At 48.5% G+C, this 16,324-nt stretch overlaps 1 protein-coding gene across 1 annotated transcript in view; it reads right to left on the bottom strand.

Annotated features, from left to right (window-relative positions):
* The window catches only part of LOC135806034 (uncharacterized), a 145,147-nt gene that overhangs the window by 79,612 nt on the left and 49,211 nt on the right, over positions 1–16,324 (bottom strand). The window contains exons 16-17 of the mRNA XM_065320169.1: positions 2,348–2,959; positions 191–275 (exon numbers count right to left, since the gene is read on the bottom strand). Of these exons, the coding sequence (XP_065176241.1) occupies positions 191–275; positions 2,348–2,959 (697 nt within the window). The remainder of the gene's footprint in view (positions 1–190; positions 276–2,347; positions 2,960–16,324) is intronic.

Raw genomic sequence — 16,324 nt, 5'->3', positions numbered from 1 at the left:
TCTCGTCCTTGACCATTCAGGGTGGTTGTTTCAGGACGAGTTATCTCGTCCTTGACCATTCAGGGTGGTTGTTTCAGGACGAGTTATCTCGTCCTTGACCATTCAGGGTGGTTGTTTCAGGACGAGTTATCTCGTCCTTGGCACTGAAAAGGTTAAACACAAGTGCACATGCCGACATACATACAGGTACCTGAATTATGTCGACCACGGCCATAGCCTATGCCAGCTGGGATCTTGCATACTGCCTTTTCTGCGATTGCCTTCATTTTCTTGGCCTGGCAGCATATCCACACAACAACAAATGTACACAATAAATACTTGGCACTTTAAAATGCTTTTGAAGTACATGTGACAATGATCAATAGAGCTGCTCATTGGCTTCAATGCAAACACAATTGGCATTAGTTAGGCCCTGAGATGTCGACAAACGTTGGGGGGTGGACACTGATGGTACATCCACATGCCCAGCGTTTGTGCTAAAGTGTACGGGATTGGTGCATGGACAGGGTGGGGCAGTTGAACACTGCTTAACTGTCCCAATGCCAGTTGCAGGTGATTTACCGTATGATTAAGGTGTGCATTGCACTGCTTCACATCACATACGTGTACCTGGATGCCATGGGGAGGGACTGGGAGAAGCTCTCCCGCCGCCGGTCCCAGTGGAAGCAACCCAAAGAAGTATTTCCTATTTAGTGCTACAGTACACATATGTGGTAGTCCCGCTGAACTACGTCTGATCTATGCATGACTCAAGGCGTAATGTATGCTTGGTCTCGGTCACTGATGCGTTTTCAATAAACTACTGATATGCTAGACACATAGTGCATGTACTCTGTTCTTTCCGTACGCACTCTCCCCCATACTCTGCATGCCCGGGAGTAGCATCATACATTCTACCAGTGAGGTATGTCTCACGTGATTTTTTAGCTGCATTGCACATATTTGCGGATCATTGCGAGAGAGCGAGGAGATCAAGAGGGAGACAGACAGACAGACAGACAGACAGACAGACAGACAGACAGACAGACAGACAGACATACAGGCAGGCAGGCAGGCAGGCAGGCAGGCAGGCAGGCAGGCAGGCAGGCAGGCAGGCAGGCAGGCAGGCAGGCAGGCAGGCAGGCAGGCAGACAGACAGACAGACAGACAGACAGACAGAGAGCCCGAGAATGGCGGCCCAGACTCTGCTTGTCCTGATTGTCTAGAACCCTATTCTTCTATTCATTCTAAATACATGTATTCCTTTCCTTGATTGAACCGTGTTGGCGAGTGCAACGAGTTGACACGAAGGACACCAATCAAGACCGGAATGCATTATTATGAGTAATATCAAGAGCAGATAAACAAGAGTGTGCAACTCCGCATCTCTTCTGCAGATACCCTGGCCCACGGCGGAACTTTTTGTTGACGTCACCTTTTTCAGAAACCAGGACGTGTGTCGTACAGAGCACGCGCAAACTGCCGCAGAGCAGTGTGAGAGCACGCGCTGGGCACAGACCTTCATCGTGAGTTTTGTGTTTTTGCAGTGTTTGTGCCGTTTTCTTCAAGAACAAAAACTCTCCCGCTCCTGTAGTTTTTTCCGTGCACGGGTTTTCGCTGGGGTCAACAGTATGTGCACTTTCTTCCGGACATGACTTGAAATGATGTTCAACCAAGCAAGACTGGGTGCCGAGAGTCTCAACATTGGGGTTCGTGCTCATCTTTTCCAACGTTTAGCCCAGGCCTTTACGCTCACTCGTGGACAGCAACCTTTTGATGGCTAACGAGCGCTTCGCTGCAGGTGTTTTCCGCCATATTTTCCATCTGTGGATCACCAAGAGCCATAACGATACTTTCTTCCACAGAGATATGATCCATCTTCACAAATAGTCTGCCAGAGACTACAATGGTGCGAAATAGGAGAAGTAGGACCAACCAAAGATTGAGAAACGCGAAGGACTACAGGGACAAGGCCCAACACGTAGTCCTTGTCCCTTTAGTCCTTCGCTTGAGAAAAATGAACAAGAAGACAAAACGACGAGCTGATTCCAAAAGGTGACAAAAGCACAACGTTCGAGTTCACAGGTTCATGCGCTTGGTGAACCAACTAAACAATTTCCGATTGGCCTCGACTGTGAAAACTCATGGCTGCGAATTCATTAGGTAAAATGGCAAGCTTAGCAAATGTAAAACCCAGCCAAGTGCAAGCGGCAAAAGACTCGCAGCGTGTGCCTCGTACGGTATCACTCATGATTTCAGAAAAGATGACGCCAACAAAAAATTCCGCCGTGGGCCAAACCATCCGGAGTTGCACACTCTTGTTTATCTACTCTTGGTAATACAGTATGGTATACTAGATAGAGCTTACAGATCCCACACTAGATGCACTCCAGGCAGAGTCATACAGGGATGCACTGTCATCTTCATCGCTATCAGGGTCATCCGGTGGAGCCACCAGGTATGGAGGATTACCTGTATGGGACTCAAGCTCAGACAACACAGCCACATTATGCATAGAGAGCACGGTGGATGGAGGGAGTACATACTGCCCTGAAGAAACTTCCATTGCTGAGGAAGCTCCGATTGCTGAAGAAGCTCCGCTTGCTGAGGAAACTGCCATTGCTAAGGAAGCTCCGATTGCTGAAGAAGCTCCGATTGCTGAAGAAACTCCCATTGCTGAAGAAACTCCCATTGCTGAGTAAGCTCCCATTGCTGAGGAAGCTCCCATTGCTGAGGAAGCTCCCATTGCTGAAGAAGCTCCCATTGCTGAGGAAGCTCCCATTGCTGAAGAAGCTCCCATTGCTGAAGAAGCTCCCATTGCTGAGGAAGCTCCCATTGCTGAGGAAGCTCCCATTGCTGAGGAAGCTCCCATTGCTGAAGAAGCTCCTATTGCTGAAGAAGCTCCCATTGCTGCAGCGCTCGCATGGCCTGTGTCTTCAGCTGGCGAAGCTTCCACTACCTTTCGGTGACAGCCACAAACCTGCATCGAGCAACGTGGACACATAAAACAAAAATCAATACTAGCAACAAAGAAAACCCAAGCACACTAAAAACGAGGCCCTATGCATGCTTCTCGCAGCCTTGCTTGTACTTAGTCCATGCAGACACCAAAGAAGGTGGCTACCTGAATACTGTCATGGTACGCTCCAGCCAAGGCGGACTAGTAGCTGCACAGATATCATTCATTAAAGACAGCGGTAGTGAACAGAACAGGCCCATGTATAGGTATGGCCAAAAGAAATCCGACCCGGGAGCAGAAAGCAGCGCTAAGGCTCACGCTTTCCGGATTTATGACGAGTATGCTCGTCAGTTTGGCTGGGGAAAGTTATGTTTCTCCTCTCTTCCTTCTCGTGAGGAAGAGCTTAGTATTTAATGAATGGACTCGGGCTAATGAGCGACGAGAAATGGCAAGACGTCCGACGGACCGGGAGCGGCACACGACGGCCCAGTCGTCGGAGCGAGGAACAGCTAAGACAGTCGGCTCAGGAAAATTCAAAAAATATTCTTCAAACCTCAACATTGCCACGTTCAACGTCCTCGGCCTGAAGTCGTCACTGAAGAGAACTACTCTGACCAGAGACTTGGCGAGGTGCGCAGTGGACTGTGCTCTCTACAGGAAACAAAACTTACAGACGGACTAGACGAATCCATCCTTGGACACCGTCTCATCTGTTTTCCAACGAAAAACTATCACTATGGCCTCGGATTCGCTGTCTCGAGTCGCCTTGAAATTCATCGGTACTGGGCAGTATCGGACCGTGTCGCGGTCCTTACGCTCTCCAGTAGCCCCTCAGCTCTAGTGTCTGTACACCAGGGACAGAACGTCGCCTCGGGAAGGCCATTCCTGGCTATTATCAACGCATACGCACCGACATCGACGAGATGTGCGTCAAATGTCGCTGAGCTGGATAGATTCTACGACGACTTGGCTACGGCGTACTCAGAGGTCAGCAGCAGTGCCCTACTGTACATTTGTGGCGATTTCAACGCGAAAGTTGGCAGTGGCCGCAGAAATGCGAACTGTTTGGGATCCCATGGTAGAGGCAGACGAAATTTCACTGGGGACACATTGGTCAACTTCTGTGAAACTAGTCACCTCTACCTGGCCAATACTACGTTCAAGCATCCTGCCAGGAATATTACGACCTGGACTGGCTGGAGGAGAGACAAAGCAGCAGACCAAAAAGTCCCTGTGTACAATCAGATTGATTATATTATTTGCCGTGAGTCACAGAAACGTCTCTTGAAGAACTGCAGGAGCTACGGCGGGATGGAGACTTGCTCAGATCATAGAATTGTAATTGCAAACCTAGAGATATCGAGAGTATATGGTGTCTTGGGCAGCCAGACGCACAAACGGAGCATAAGCAGACAGCCCAGTGTCAATACACTACGCCTGGCATCAGAGAAAGAAGTACAGCTCGCTTATGCAAAGAAGCTATCAGATTCACTTGCAGAGCCTACTGGGGAGGCAGGAGACGACGTGCAGGAGAACTGGAACGCTAATCAAAAGCACATTCACAGTGCAGCAGCAACAACTGTGGGATACGCCAAGAGAAAAAAACACCAAAAATACGATGATGCAGAACTGGAAGCCCTATCGAAGGAGCAGAGGCAGCTGCGCATACAGCTGACATTTGTCACTGACGGCAGGAAGAGAGAATCCCTAAAACCAAACGTAACCGAATTCAACACAAGGTGCGGAAGCTGTGCCTAGACCGTGCCGAGGCAGAACTGGACCTGAAGGCTAAGGAAGTAGAGAAACTGAAGAACGGCGCACAAATGTTCAAGGCAGTTGCCACAATGCGGAGGCGGCCGGCAGTGACCCCGGTAGTGCAGGATCAACACGGCAAACTGGTCGGCAGAGCCCAGGAAGCAGTAGCTATCGTTAAGGAGGCTCCCACCTAAAGAAGTAAAAATAAAAGGTCCATGGACACCCTGTTTTTATGCATAGAATGGTGGAGTGATGTCTCCTCTTCAATTTGGTATAGTTTTTAGGTAGGGTCACCAGGCATATTAGAGGTATTCTGGTGTATTTAGTGAGTGTACAATTTCATTATTTTCGGCAAAAAAATGGTAAAAAATGGTTTTTGACCCAAAGAAGCCTCCTGGAAGGAGGATACTAAGTATTTTCTTCATCATGCGTTTAAGAACCACATTTGGAGGTATCTTGGGTACACAAGATAGACTGTGTCTTGGTTTTGCCCTTGGTGAGCCACTTTCTCGAAATTGCGGGTACCGAAATTTCCATCGGGAGCTGAATTGTGAAATGGTTCAGCCTGCAACATTTTGTCCATGGACATATAATGATATTGATTTTTGTGGCTTTCTGTGATCCTTGAGCCCCAAGGAAACCGATAATAGACAGTTTTGATGGTGTCACCAGGCACTTTAGGCTCCTACGAAACAATATAGGTGTCAAAATATGGTATTTCAAAGCCAATTCCGAAAATAGCATTTTTAGAAAATCTGACCATTCTTGCCTTCTTGACTAAATAACACTACCAATGACATGGTGGTATGTTAATATATTTTAGAAGAAGTTATTTTCATACTGCAACCTCCTTTGGACATACCAGACAGCCTGTGCTTGGAAAGGTACAAAGGTACATGTATGTCATGTAGCATGATTCAGCCCTAGCACATTGATATACGAGTAGTGTCCATGTACATGTAAGGCAGCGAGGTTTCATAACATCCTCGACCATGAAACTGGCACAAGAATAATGTGAAAGCAGGCATTCAAAAATCAGGCACGCTAAACACTCACACGCGTGCGTGCACACGCACATGAACACCCACCCACATGCACGCACTCTTATGCACGCATCATTGTAACACTACTAGTACAGTAGTAGGACTTAGTGTAAATAGAAGCTTGAAAACCAGCCACTGCACTGGGCATGCATTTGCTGGTTGTCACTTGTGTTCATAGCAGCAGACTCCAGAAAAACATATGCATGAAGGGCAATATGCATCTACACACGCTGGCGTGCACACATACGATATAGTGTACTGTCATGACCTCTTGGCTTTCTTTATTGTGTCTCGAATGCGGTTCACAAATGCGCATTCACATGCACCTCCTGTACTGTAAAGCCACTGCCACACTGTCCTTGCGGACACCAGAGAGGAGAGCCATACAGAACAAGCACCGTGAGCCCCCCCCCCCCCCCCATACACACCTAGCTTTGCACACACGCACGTGCATACACACATACATGTACACAGACATTCGCATGCACATGCACCCAGTGCACTCGTGGGAACATGTGCATAACCCAGATCAACATTGCGTACGAACCTACACATGCGGGCACGAGCACGCGCGCTCACACATGCACACACAGGCGCGCATACACACGCTTGCACATACACACGTGCGCACACACACACTCATACACCTGCTCAACGCTGAAGCGAGGAGAGCGAACAAACTACGTTAGACATAGCAACTTGTGCTCGGATTACACCTTTCAACAGTTTGCACACACACGCATGCGTGCACGCGTATACACACACGCGCGCGTGCACGTACACAAACACACACACACACACACAAACGCATGTACTTGCGCATAGGAAAGGATTCAAAATATGCAGCCATAGACAATTACCCAATGCACACCTGAGTGTGCACATCTTAGGCCACACCAAGCTATTTCTATGTTTCGCGTCACCCGCCCGCGTACCTTTTCAAATCCTTGCCAAGAAAAAAAAAGAACCTAGACGAGCCAATCGATGGCTGTTCTGGCGAACATTCTCTAGCCAGTATGGCAGATCACAGGTTATCAGCTTCTCGATAATCTTGCATTCCAGGCGATGGTACGTAGAAGGTGCGAGAGATGAAAATTTCTATTTTTCCAAGCCGTGCGGTAGGCCTAGGGCCTGCTCACCAAGCGAGCAGAGATTCCAGGTGTCAAGGACTTCGAGATTTTCCACGATTGTGATGGAGCGGGATCCCACTCGACTCATGTCAAAATGCAGAAGGAGCCATCCATGAAATCTCTGTATCGCTCCAGCCCAGTCTGCCAGCTGTCCTGTGACGACTTGTTGTCGTTTTGGATAGAAGTGACAGTTTAGTAGTGGTATTCTGTGTGCAACATGGCTCAGTACACATAGAATGGAGTTTTGTTTTTTCTTCTGTTTTTGTTTTTTTTCCGCCCGCCCGCGTGCCTTTTCCAGAAAATATCCGACGCGAAACATAGAATTAACTTGGTGTGGCCTTAGTTGTGACATCCCCATTTTTACAAGAGCAGGATTTAGAAGTTCGTCCCTGGTTCAGAACACAAGCTTCTGGGGAGCGTTTTCCTTACACCATCAGTACAGTACAGTGGTTGACACGAATCTCATTTCTACAGGGACAGTAGCCCATGTTCAGCAGCTCTGAGATGCGTCGTCCACTGAGCTCAGGATACTCAAGGATCCACAGAAAGTTTCAAATGGCACACGTGCGACTGGAGCTGCAAGTGGGTCCACTTACCAGCGAGTGGGCAGCCACTTCACGCTCCACAGGTAGTCCATTCTAAATACCAGTACTAGTACTAGTGTCACTACATTCGAGATCGATGTCTTCACTGACTTCAGCCTGCTTTTCTCATCATTCTTCGTCAGTAATTATTATTTGTTCTTCGTGGCCACCGCGTACCGCTTCAGCAAAGTTTTCAGAAAAAAATCAAGCAGCGTAGGAACTGGCTTTGTTTTGCATTAGCCATGGCCAGTGATTCTTTCCAGCGTAGAAACTGCCACGGCTACAGAAACACTGCAACGAGTAGAACAAGTACATCCTGGAACAACTCAACTGCGAGCACAGAGGATCAAAAAACTTCTTTCTGAACAACAGCTTGTTTCCGCATGGAACACGATATTTTTTGAATCTCGCGGCAAAAACAGATTCTCGAGGTGCCCTTTTTACACTGCGCTGCGCAACTGTTCGGAGCCTCCTTAACCCTTTGGAGTCCATGGTTCGATTTCGAACCATGGGCATTTTGTATGTATGTGGGCGCAGTCAAACTTTCGGTTCTCGGCCAAATCTTGACCAAATTCAACAATCGAAGGGTCTACAGCCCATTCAGAAAAAAATGAACTTCTAGCTTTTGGCCATAAATGGGTCAAACGTTGAGTTTTTTTAGAATTTTTTTCTGCAATCCCATATGGAATCCTCTTCCAATTATGTTTCTGAAGTTTTTTTGTCCAAAAAGCAAGCCATAGCAAGAATAGGATTTCGGCCAGGTTTTGCCCCAAAAGCACTGAATTGGGAAAAACCATCAAAATCCAGGCCTTTTGACCCCGCCTGCAACAGTGCATTCTGCGGTTCGAACCCCAGTTCAGGCACCCTTTTTGGACCCTTTTTCAAATTTCAAAGTTCGCAACACTGCACTGTGTACGATGAAATCACGAAAAAATCGCCAAATACGGGAGCTCGCCAGAGCCAGGACCCATCTTTTTATGAATGGACTGTAGATGATAGAGAAAACTCTTAGCTATCGCCTCAAACAGGTCCGAAGTCTCTCCGATGAAGGTTGAGCGAGCGGCGAGTGATCAAACATTTCGAATTTTCTGCGCTGCGTGCTGCGAGTCAGCAGTGCGTGAAAAAAAGGGATTTTCCCAGCTTCATGACAGGCAGCACGTGCCAGGACCGGCGCGGCGCGAAGTCACGGCAAGGTAAGCTTCTACTCGAAAAAATTTGAACAGTTCCGGGCTAGATTCAGTGAAATGGCTACAGGAGACCGATTTCGTCTCAGATCTGGAGCTGGACTCGCGTTTGGGGCGCGTTGTGGCGGACAATGAATAGTGCTCTTGGCGAGTTTGGGCTCATTGTATTTCTCTCATCAAGAGCTTTCCAACGAGCCCAAGATCTTCAAAATCGGTGAAGTAGAACCAAAGTTATGTTGGAAATGGAGTGCGCATTTTCGTGACTGCCACAAATTCTGCGGAAGCAAAAAGTTACGGACTCCAAAGGGTTAAAGAACATTTCCAACACCAGTTTACAGATGAACATGCTTCAGCCATAGAGCCCTTCATCGGTGAGCCTAGAACACTCGATCGGCCTATCACAACTTCCGAGCTCCAAGATAGCTTCAAGAAACTAAACAATGGTAGAGCATGTGGCCCGGATGGCATTGCGGCCGAACTCCTGAAATATGGTGGTGAGAAACTCCTGGAGGCTATGATCCGCCTGTTGAACAGGGTCTTCGAAACCCATCAGCCATTAGACCTCGGCCTAGGCACACTGATTGCTCTTCAAAAATCTAACAAAAAGAAGGGACCACCTGGAAATCTTCGTCCCATAGTGCTTCTAACTGCCCTCAGGAAGGCGGTGTCACTTCTCACCCTGAAACGCATCTCACATAGAGTTTTTTAATACCTTTCTCAGTGACAACCAGAGTGGATTCCGGGCAGGACGATCAACGGCAGATGCAGTTTGGTGTGACAAATGGCTTGCAGCAACAGTCCAGAAATATAAGTATGTCATTAAAATTCTCGGTATAGACATGTCAAAAGCATTTGACACCATTCAGCGACACCGACTTCTGGCCGTTTTGGAGACCTTCCTACTTCCAGATGACCTACGTTTAATAAGGTTGCTCATCGCTAACACGACGCTGAGTGTTCGACTTGGAGGTTTCGAGCCTACCCCTTTCCACACAACAATTGGCACTCCACAGGGAGACTCACTTTCCCCTGTGCTATTTGTAGTCTATCTAGACGCAGCACTGCGCGATGTCCTCGCCACAGCCCCACCTCGCTGTCCTGCAGATAGCACTTTACCAATCGACATCATTTACGCAGACGACACTGATTTTGTCAGTACCTCAGCTGCTTGGCTAGCACAGCTTGAACCTCTTGCCGCAACAGTTCTCAGGCAATGGAATCTCCATGTCAACGCAGAGAAGACCGAACACACAAAACTCACCCGGCAGCAGGATCGAGTCTCGGAAGAATGGAGAATGACGAAAAAGTTAGGTTCTCTGATTGGTGACGACGAAGACATCACCAGGCGAAAACAGCTCGCCACAGCGTCCTACAGAGCAATGTACAGTCTTTGGAAACGGAGAACATTAGTGCGTGAGGAATTGAGACTGAGGCTGTACAACGCATTCGTGATGCCAGTCTTACTGTACAACAGCGGCACCTGGGCACTCACTTCAGTGGCCGAGGCCCAACTGGATTCGTTTCACCGCAGACAGCTGCGCAGTCTCATCTGTATTAGGTGGCCACAAACAATAAGCAATGCTGCTCTCTACAAGAGGTGCAAAGCACAACCGATATCTAACTTTGTTCGCCTAGCCAGATGGAGACTCTTTGGCCATATACTGCGCATGCCTGATGGATGTCCTGCTGTGGCGGCTATGATTAACTACTACCAGGTGAAGGAAACAGTGTGGAGAGGACGGCCAAGAACGACTCTGCCTATCGTGCTATCCCGTGACCTGCAGAGAGTGGGGCGGAGGGGACTCAAGGCGTTGTCTGATCTCCTCTCCCTCCGGGAGATTGCACAGGGCAGAGGGGAGTGGAAAGACCTTTGCAAGGACGTCTGCAAGTCCAATAGTGGCGTCTACGACTAAAACCAAATAATATTGCTCCGAAATATCACAGTACTGCTTTTCATAACTGCTGCGGTAATAATAATTAACATCTTTTTTAAATACCAACAAAATTCCTCTCTTAACGTAGTGCGTGGATTTGCATCCACCTGCCACCATTTTACTGGATTATTCTCAAAACGGAGTCGACAATGCCCTTTATCCTGTGTCTGCGCCCTCTGTTCAATCTGAGCAATGCTGTCATGTGCCCCTTAGCAGGTACGTCTTGTATTGTATTTCTATTTCTGTTGTCGTTGCCCTTTTTATTTTTATTTTTCATTTCCCAATTCCCAAGTCCATTCAGCACGTGCGAATTTGTGGGCGGTTTACCACCGCTGACATTGACGCGTAAGTGCATAATAATAATAATAATGCTCGTCATGCAGACCCCATTGCATCTGGGCAATGCCGAGGATACTCGCGCCATACTTTTTGTACAGTGCACATACCGTACGCACTGGATAGATCGCTGTAAAAACAGCCATATCTCTGGAACGAAATATCGCATCGCCATGATGATGATAACTCATTGGAACGGTCTTGGAAAGGGCAGAGATGTTTTCAGTGTGGCGATTGCTCAACAAATGATCGAGCGGCGATAAATTGCACACGCGATTTCGATCTGAAAATTTTTCTTACTTTCCGTCCAGCGATTTCTGCGACTTTCAAGGCATTCAAGGTGGTTTCCCAATGACGTGTCCAAGGCAACATGACGAATTTTTACATTGTGGGAATTGCTTGAATCTCACGAGTCCGGTGCAGTTTGAAATGTAGTTCTACGTTGAGTATGAGATCCAAACCGAAGGAAATTGTGCGTGGTTTTGATGCCAAACTGGAGCACGATAGGGACACTGTTGGCAAGGCTAGGGCGTCCTTGGGGTGCTGTATGCTCTGGAAGTATGTGGAAGATGACGAGCAGGAAAAGAGCTTTCCAGTAAGCCATCAATTATATAAATCTGTTGAGAAACAATAATGTAGAAAGGAAAAGGACATATGGATACGAGTTAAGAGTAACTCTCCATCACTGTAACCAGATACTATAATACAGTCACAAAGTGCAACAACTAGGCACAAAACTGACAGAGTACCGAGACATTCGACGTCCTGACACCTAGCTTCAACACATCTCCGTAGCGCTAACCGACAGCCTTCCAACTCAGAAGGTTCAAGGTTATGGAAAGACCAAACAGGGGAAGGTAAGCGCAACGAAAATGAGCACAAGCTACAGTCCCAACGGAACAAAGAATGTCGATTGTTCCTGGACGATGACGAGACCAGTAGGATACTTGACAAAGCGGTCTAACTACAGTTCGAAGCAGCAAAGCAGCACACCTTGGGTGGGTCTTAAATTAGTAACAATAGACATTCTTTGTTCCGTTGGGACTGTAGCTTGTGCTCGTTTTCGTTGCGCTTACCTTCCCCTCTTTGGTCTTTCCATAACCTTGAACCTTCCGAGTTGGAAGGCTGTCGGTTAGCGCTACGGAGATGTGTTGAAGCTAGGTGTCAGGACGTCGAATGTCTCAGTACTCTTGTCAGTTTTGTGCCTAGTTGTTGCACTTTCTGACTGTATATAGTATCTGGTTACAGTGATGGAGAGTTACTCTTAACTCGTATCCATATGTCCTTTTCCTTTCTACATTTATTAGTGGCTCAACACCCGAGTTTCAAGAAACAATAATGTTGTGACTGTGATATCTGAGCAAGCGTTGTACAAACGCGTCATAAGTTGTTATCTTATTACTTACGTTGCCTGCATGCATATGCGCATGCCTGTTGTTTTGTTGTCTTGTCTTGCTCTGAACGAGTGATACACAAGTCTTGAGTTTTTCCCAATCTGACAAGTGTGTCTCGGTCTTGTGTAGTGCCTGGGTTGCATGTAACAATCTGGCGACGAAGACAACGTCCTGCGCGATGGAGGGAGATCGTGACCGTCTTCCACCATTCGACACGTCCGGACCCCCATCTCAAGTGGCTCTGAGGTGGACAAAATGGGTTCGAGCCTTTGACTATTATCTGACGGGAAAGGACATTACGAACAAGAAGCGCTCAAAAGCACTGCTCTTGCACTTCGCGGGTCTAGAAGTTCAGGATTTATTCGAGGACCTATCCGACCCACATGACAGCCTTCCACCAGATCAGAGAACACAGAATGACAATGAGTTCCTCAAGTGCAAGCATACCTTGCAAGCTCATTTCGGTGCTCCTGCAAACCCTACGTATGAGAGGCACGTCTTCCGTCAACTCACTCGCCGGCAGGGAGAGTCCACAGTGCAGTACTGCACCAAGCTTCGGCAGCAAGCTCGGCTTTGTTCTTTCGAGAATGAAGGACAAACTGCGGAAGCTATACGTGACCAGATCGTAGCCACAGTCGACAGCAGTGAGCTGAAGAAGCTCCTGTCAGAACCAGCCCTGACTCTGCCACGAGCGTTGGAAATGTGCAGAATTTGGGAGGACGCCCAGTCCCAGTCGGAAGGAATGTCCTCAACCACTTCTACTTCGTCTGGTACCGGTTATACCGGGAGTAATAGTATGCTTGTCAATGCCGTGCACCACCGAGACCAGAGTCACAGGTAAGCTGGACGGGGTGGATTTGTGCAGTCATCGCGTGGCCAGTCATGTAAATGCGGTGGATGTGGAGACCAGTGGCACGAGAAGCGCGAGTCATGCCCAGCTTGGGGCAAGTCGTGCCGGAAGTGTAGGAAGCCAAACCACTTCGCCAAAGTTTGCCGTTCACAGCAGTCCAGCACTGGTGGCAGTGTACACATGGTTGGCCAGTCTCAAGAAGTACATGGAACGTCGCCAGTCGACCCTGCTCCTGCTCCAAGTCATAGTGCAAGTGCTGGTACTGGTGCGAGTGTTGCATCCGGTCCTACAACTGCAAGTCCGTACAGCAGCGGCCTGGACGAGTACTATTCGTTGTACCGCACGCAGAGTGACAAGGACCGCGTGGACCCGTACTGTTGTACCCTCCAGTTATGTAAACAGCCAGTCGTGTTTAAAATCGACACGGGTGCAGCCGTGACGGTGATGTCTGAAAACGAATTTCATCGGCTGGCATCCAAGGTCAATTTGTCGCTCGACACAAGTGATCTGCCGAAGCTGCGTACTTACTCCGGCGGAATTCTGAATGTCGTCGATCGCTTTAGTGCTGCTGCGACCCATGCTTCTCGTAAATCAGCAGAATTGTCGATAGTCGTTGTCCAAGGAAACGGACCAAATCTCCTGGGTCGAGACGCGTTGCAACTGCTGAGGTTGAATTGGAACTTCGTGTTCAACGTGTCACGCGAGCACTCGATATTGTCAGAGTTCCCGCAGCTCTTCCAACGTAGCATGGGCACCTGGCAACATGGAAAAGTCAAATTGTCCGTGGCAGACAGCGCCAGACCCCGGTTCCTGAAGGCACGCTCTGTTCCTTATGCGTTACAAGCAGCAGTGGAAAAAGAGCTGAGTCGACTGGAGGAAGCTGGCATCATTAGTCCTGTCCAGTATTCGGAGTGGGCAGCTCCAATCGTACCCGTTCTCAAGCGGAACGGTAGCATACGAATCTGTGGCGATTATAAATGTACTATCAACCAGTCGGCAAGAGTAGACAAGTACCCCTTGCCCAACATCGACGACTTGTATCAGAAGTTATCGCAAGGCGCATTCTTCTCCAAGCTTGACCTGAAACATGCTTATCAACAACTGTTGCTCGACGACGAGTCTAAGCTGCTGACGACAATCAACACCTCCAAAGGATTGTTCGTCTACAACCGCCTACCCTTTGGCGTGTCGGCGGCCCCGGCAATATTTCAGCGCACGATGGAACAATTGTTAGCAGGTCTGTCCTTTGTCGTAGTGTATCTCGACGACATTGTTGTTTCTGGAAAGACTCGTCCGGAGCATGATGAGAATCTGAGGCTGGTCCTGGATCGTCTAGCGTCCGCGGGTCTCAGGTTGAATCGTGAAAAGTGTCTCGTGGCTCAGCAGTCTATTGAGTTCCTGGGCCATGTTATTGATTCAGTCGGCATTAGGCCGTCGGCTGAGAAAGTGGATGACCTTGTGAAGGCCCCACAGCCCAAGAATGTCCCTGAACTGAGAAGCTTTCTGGGACTCATAAACTATTACCACAAGTTCATCGAGAATCTAAGCTCAGTGTTAGCTCCATTGTATGAATTGTTATCATCAAAGTCGTGGTGTTGGTCTGATAGTCACCAGAAAGCGTTTGATACAGGCAAGTCTCTGCTGCTTTCTGAGCCGATACGTATTCATTATGATCCTAGTTTACCTATTGTCGTGTCCGGTGACGCTTCCCCGTATGGTGTTGGCGCAGTTCTGTCGCATGTTCTGCCAGATGGGTCTGATCGGCCAGTAGCCTTTGCATCTAGAACGCTGTCGTCTTGTGAGAAGAATTACTCGCAGCTTGACCGTGAGGCCTTGGCAATGGTATTTGGCGTCTCCAAGTTCCACAAGTACATCTTCGGTCGCAACTTTACACTACAAACAGATCATAAGCCACTGCTGGGATTGTTTGATCCTGATAGACCCATTCCTGTTCAGTCTAGTGGTCGTATTCAGCGATGGGCACTCAAACTAGCCAATTATGAATTTGTTCTGGAGTACAAGCCTGGGAAACAGAACGGTTGCGCTGATGGGTTGAGTCGCCTCCCCAATCCGGCGCTGGTACCGGAACCGCCGCAGCCAGCCGAGGCTGTACTATCGCTATCCGTCTTGAACACTACACCGGTTACGTCTGCATCGGTTGCTCGCTGGACGAGCAAAGATCCGTCCCTGGCATTAGTATACAAGTTCGTGTCTGAGGGCTGGCCCCAAGACATTCCAGAGGGATTAGAGCCATATTCCCGTTGTCGTAGTGAGCTGTCTGTCTTGAATAACTATCCTAATTGGTTCCAGGGTAGTTATTCCTTCACCGGGTCGTGCACCATTGCTGGACGAGTTGCACGCCGGTCATCCCGGTATCGCTAGAATGAAAGCCCTGGCACGCAGCTATGTCTGGTGGCCGTCTCTCGATGCAGAAATCGAACAGACCGTCCGTGGCTGCACGCAGTGCCAGACCGTCACCAAGTCGCCGCATCGCCAGCAAGTCCACCCATGGGAATGGCCTGGTAAGCCTTGGTTACGTGTCCATGTCGACTTTGCTGGACCCATCGCTGGTAAGATGCTCTTCATTATTGTCGATAGTCATACAAGTAGTAAATTTATTGAAGCACATGTTTGCTCTGGCTCATCTGCTACTGTCGCAATTCGCAAGCTGGAGCAGACCTTTGCTCTGCTTGGCTTACCTTATAATATTGTTTCTGACAATGGCCCTGCTTTTGCAAGTAGTGAATTTCGTGAGTTTTGCTCATCTAATGGCATACGTCATACTCTCGTTTCACCATATCATCCGTCTAGTAATGGCTTAGTCGAGCGCGCAGTACAGACGGTGAAGGCTGGCTTGGCCAAGATGTCTGGCCCTGATTTGGAAACCCGCCTTGCTAGGTTCCTGTTCCAATACAGAATGACGCCGCAGTCAACAACGGGTCGTTCTCCGTTTGAGCTACTTTGGAAGGAACATCGTCCCCGCTCACGTCTGGATCTCGTGTTCCCGGACAGCGGCAAGAAAGTCTTGGACAAACAGTGCACTGCCCATGATCGTGGTGGTGCAAATGCATACCAGTTCTATTGTGGTGATGCCGTCTGGGCAATGAATTTCAACTCCTCACCGAAGTGGATAGCTGGCACCGTGGAAGAACAGCTTGGTCCTCTAACATTCACGG

The sequence above is a fragment of the Sycon ciliatum genome, chromosome 1 (genome assembly GCF_964019385.1).
Source record: "Sycon ciliatum chromosome 1, ocSycCili1.1, whole genome shotgun sequence".
Taxonomy (NCBI): Eukaryota; Metazoa; Porifera; class Calcarea; order Leucosolenida; family Sycettidae; genus Sycon; species Sycon ciliatum.
This window is presented reverse-complemented; position numbering and strand designations above follow the sequence as displayed.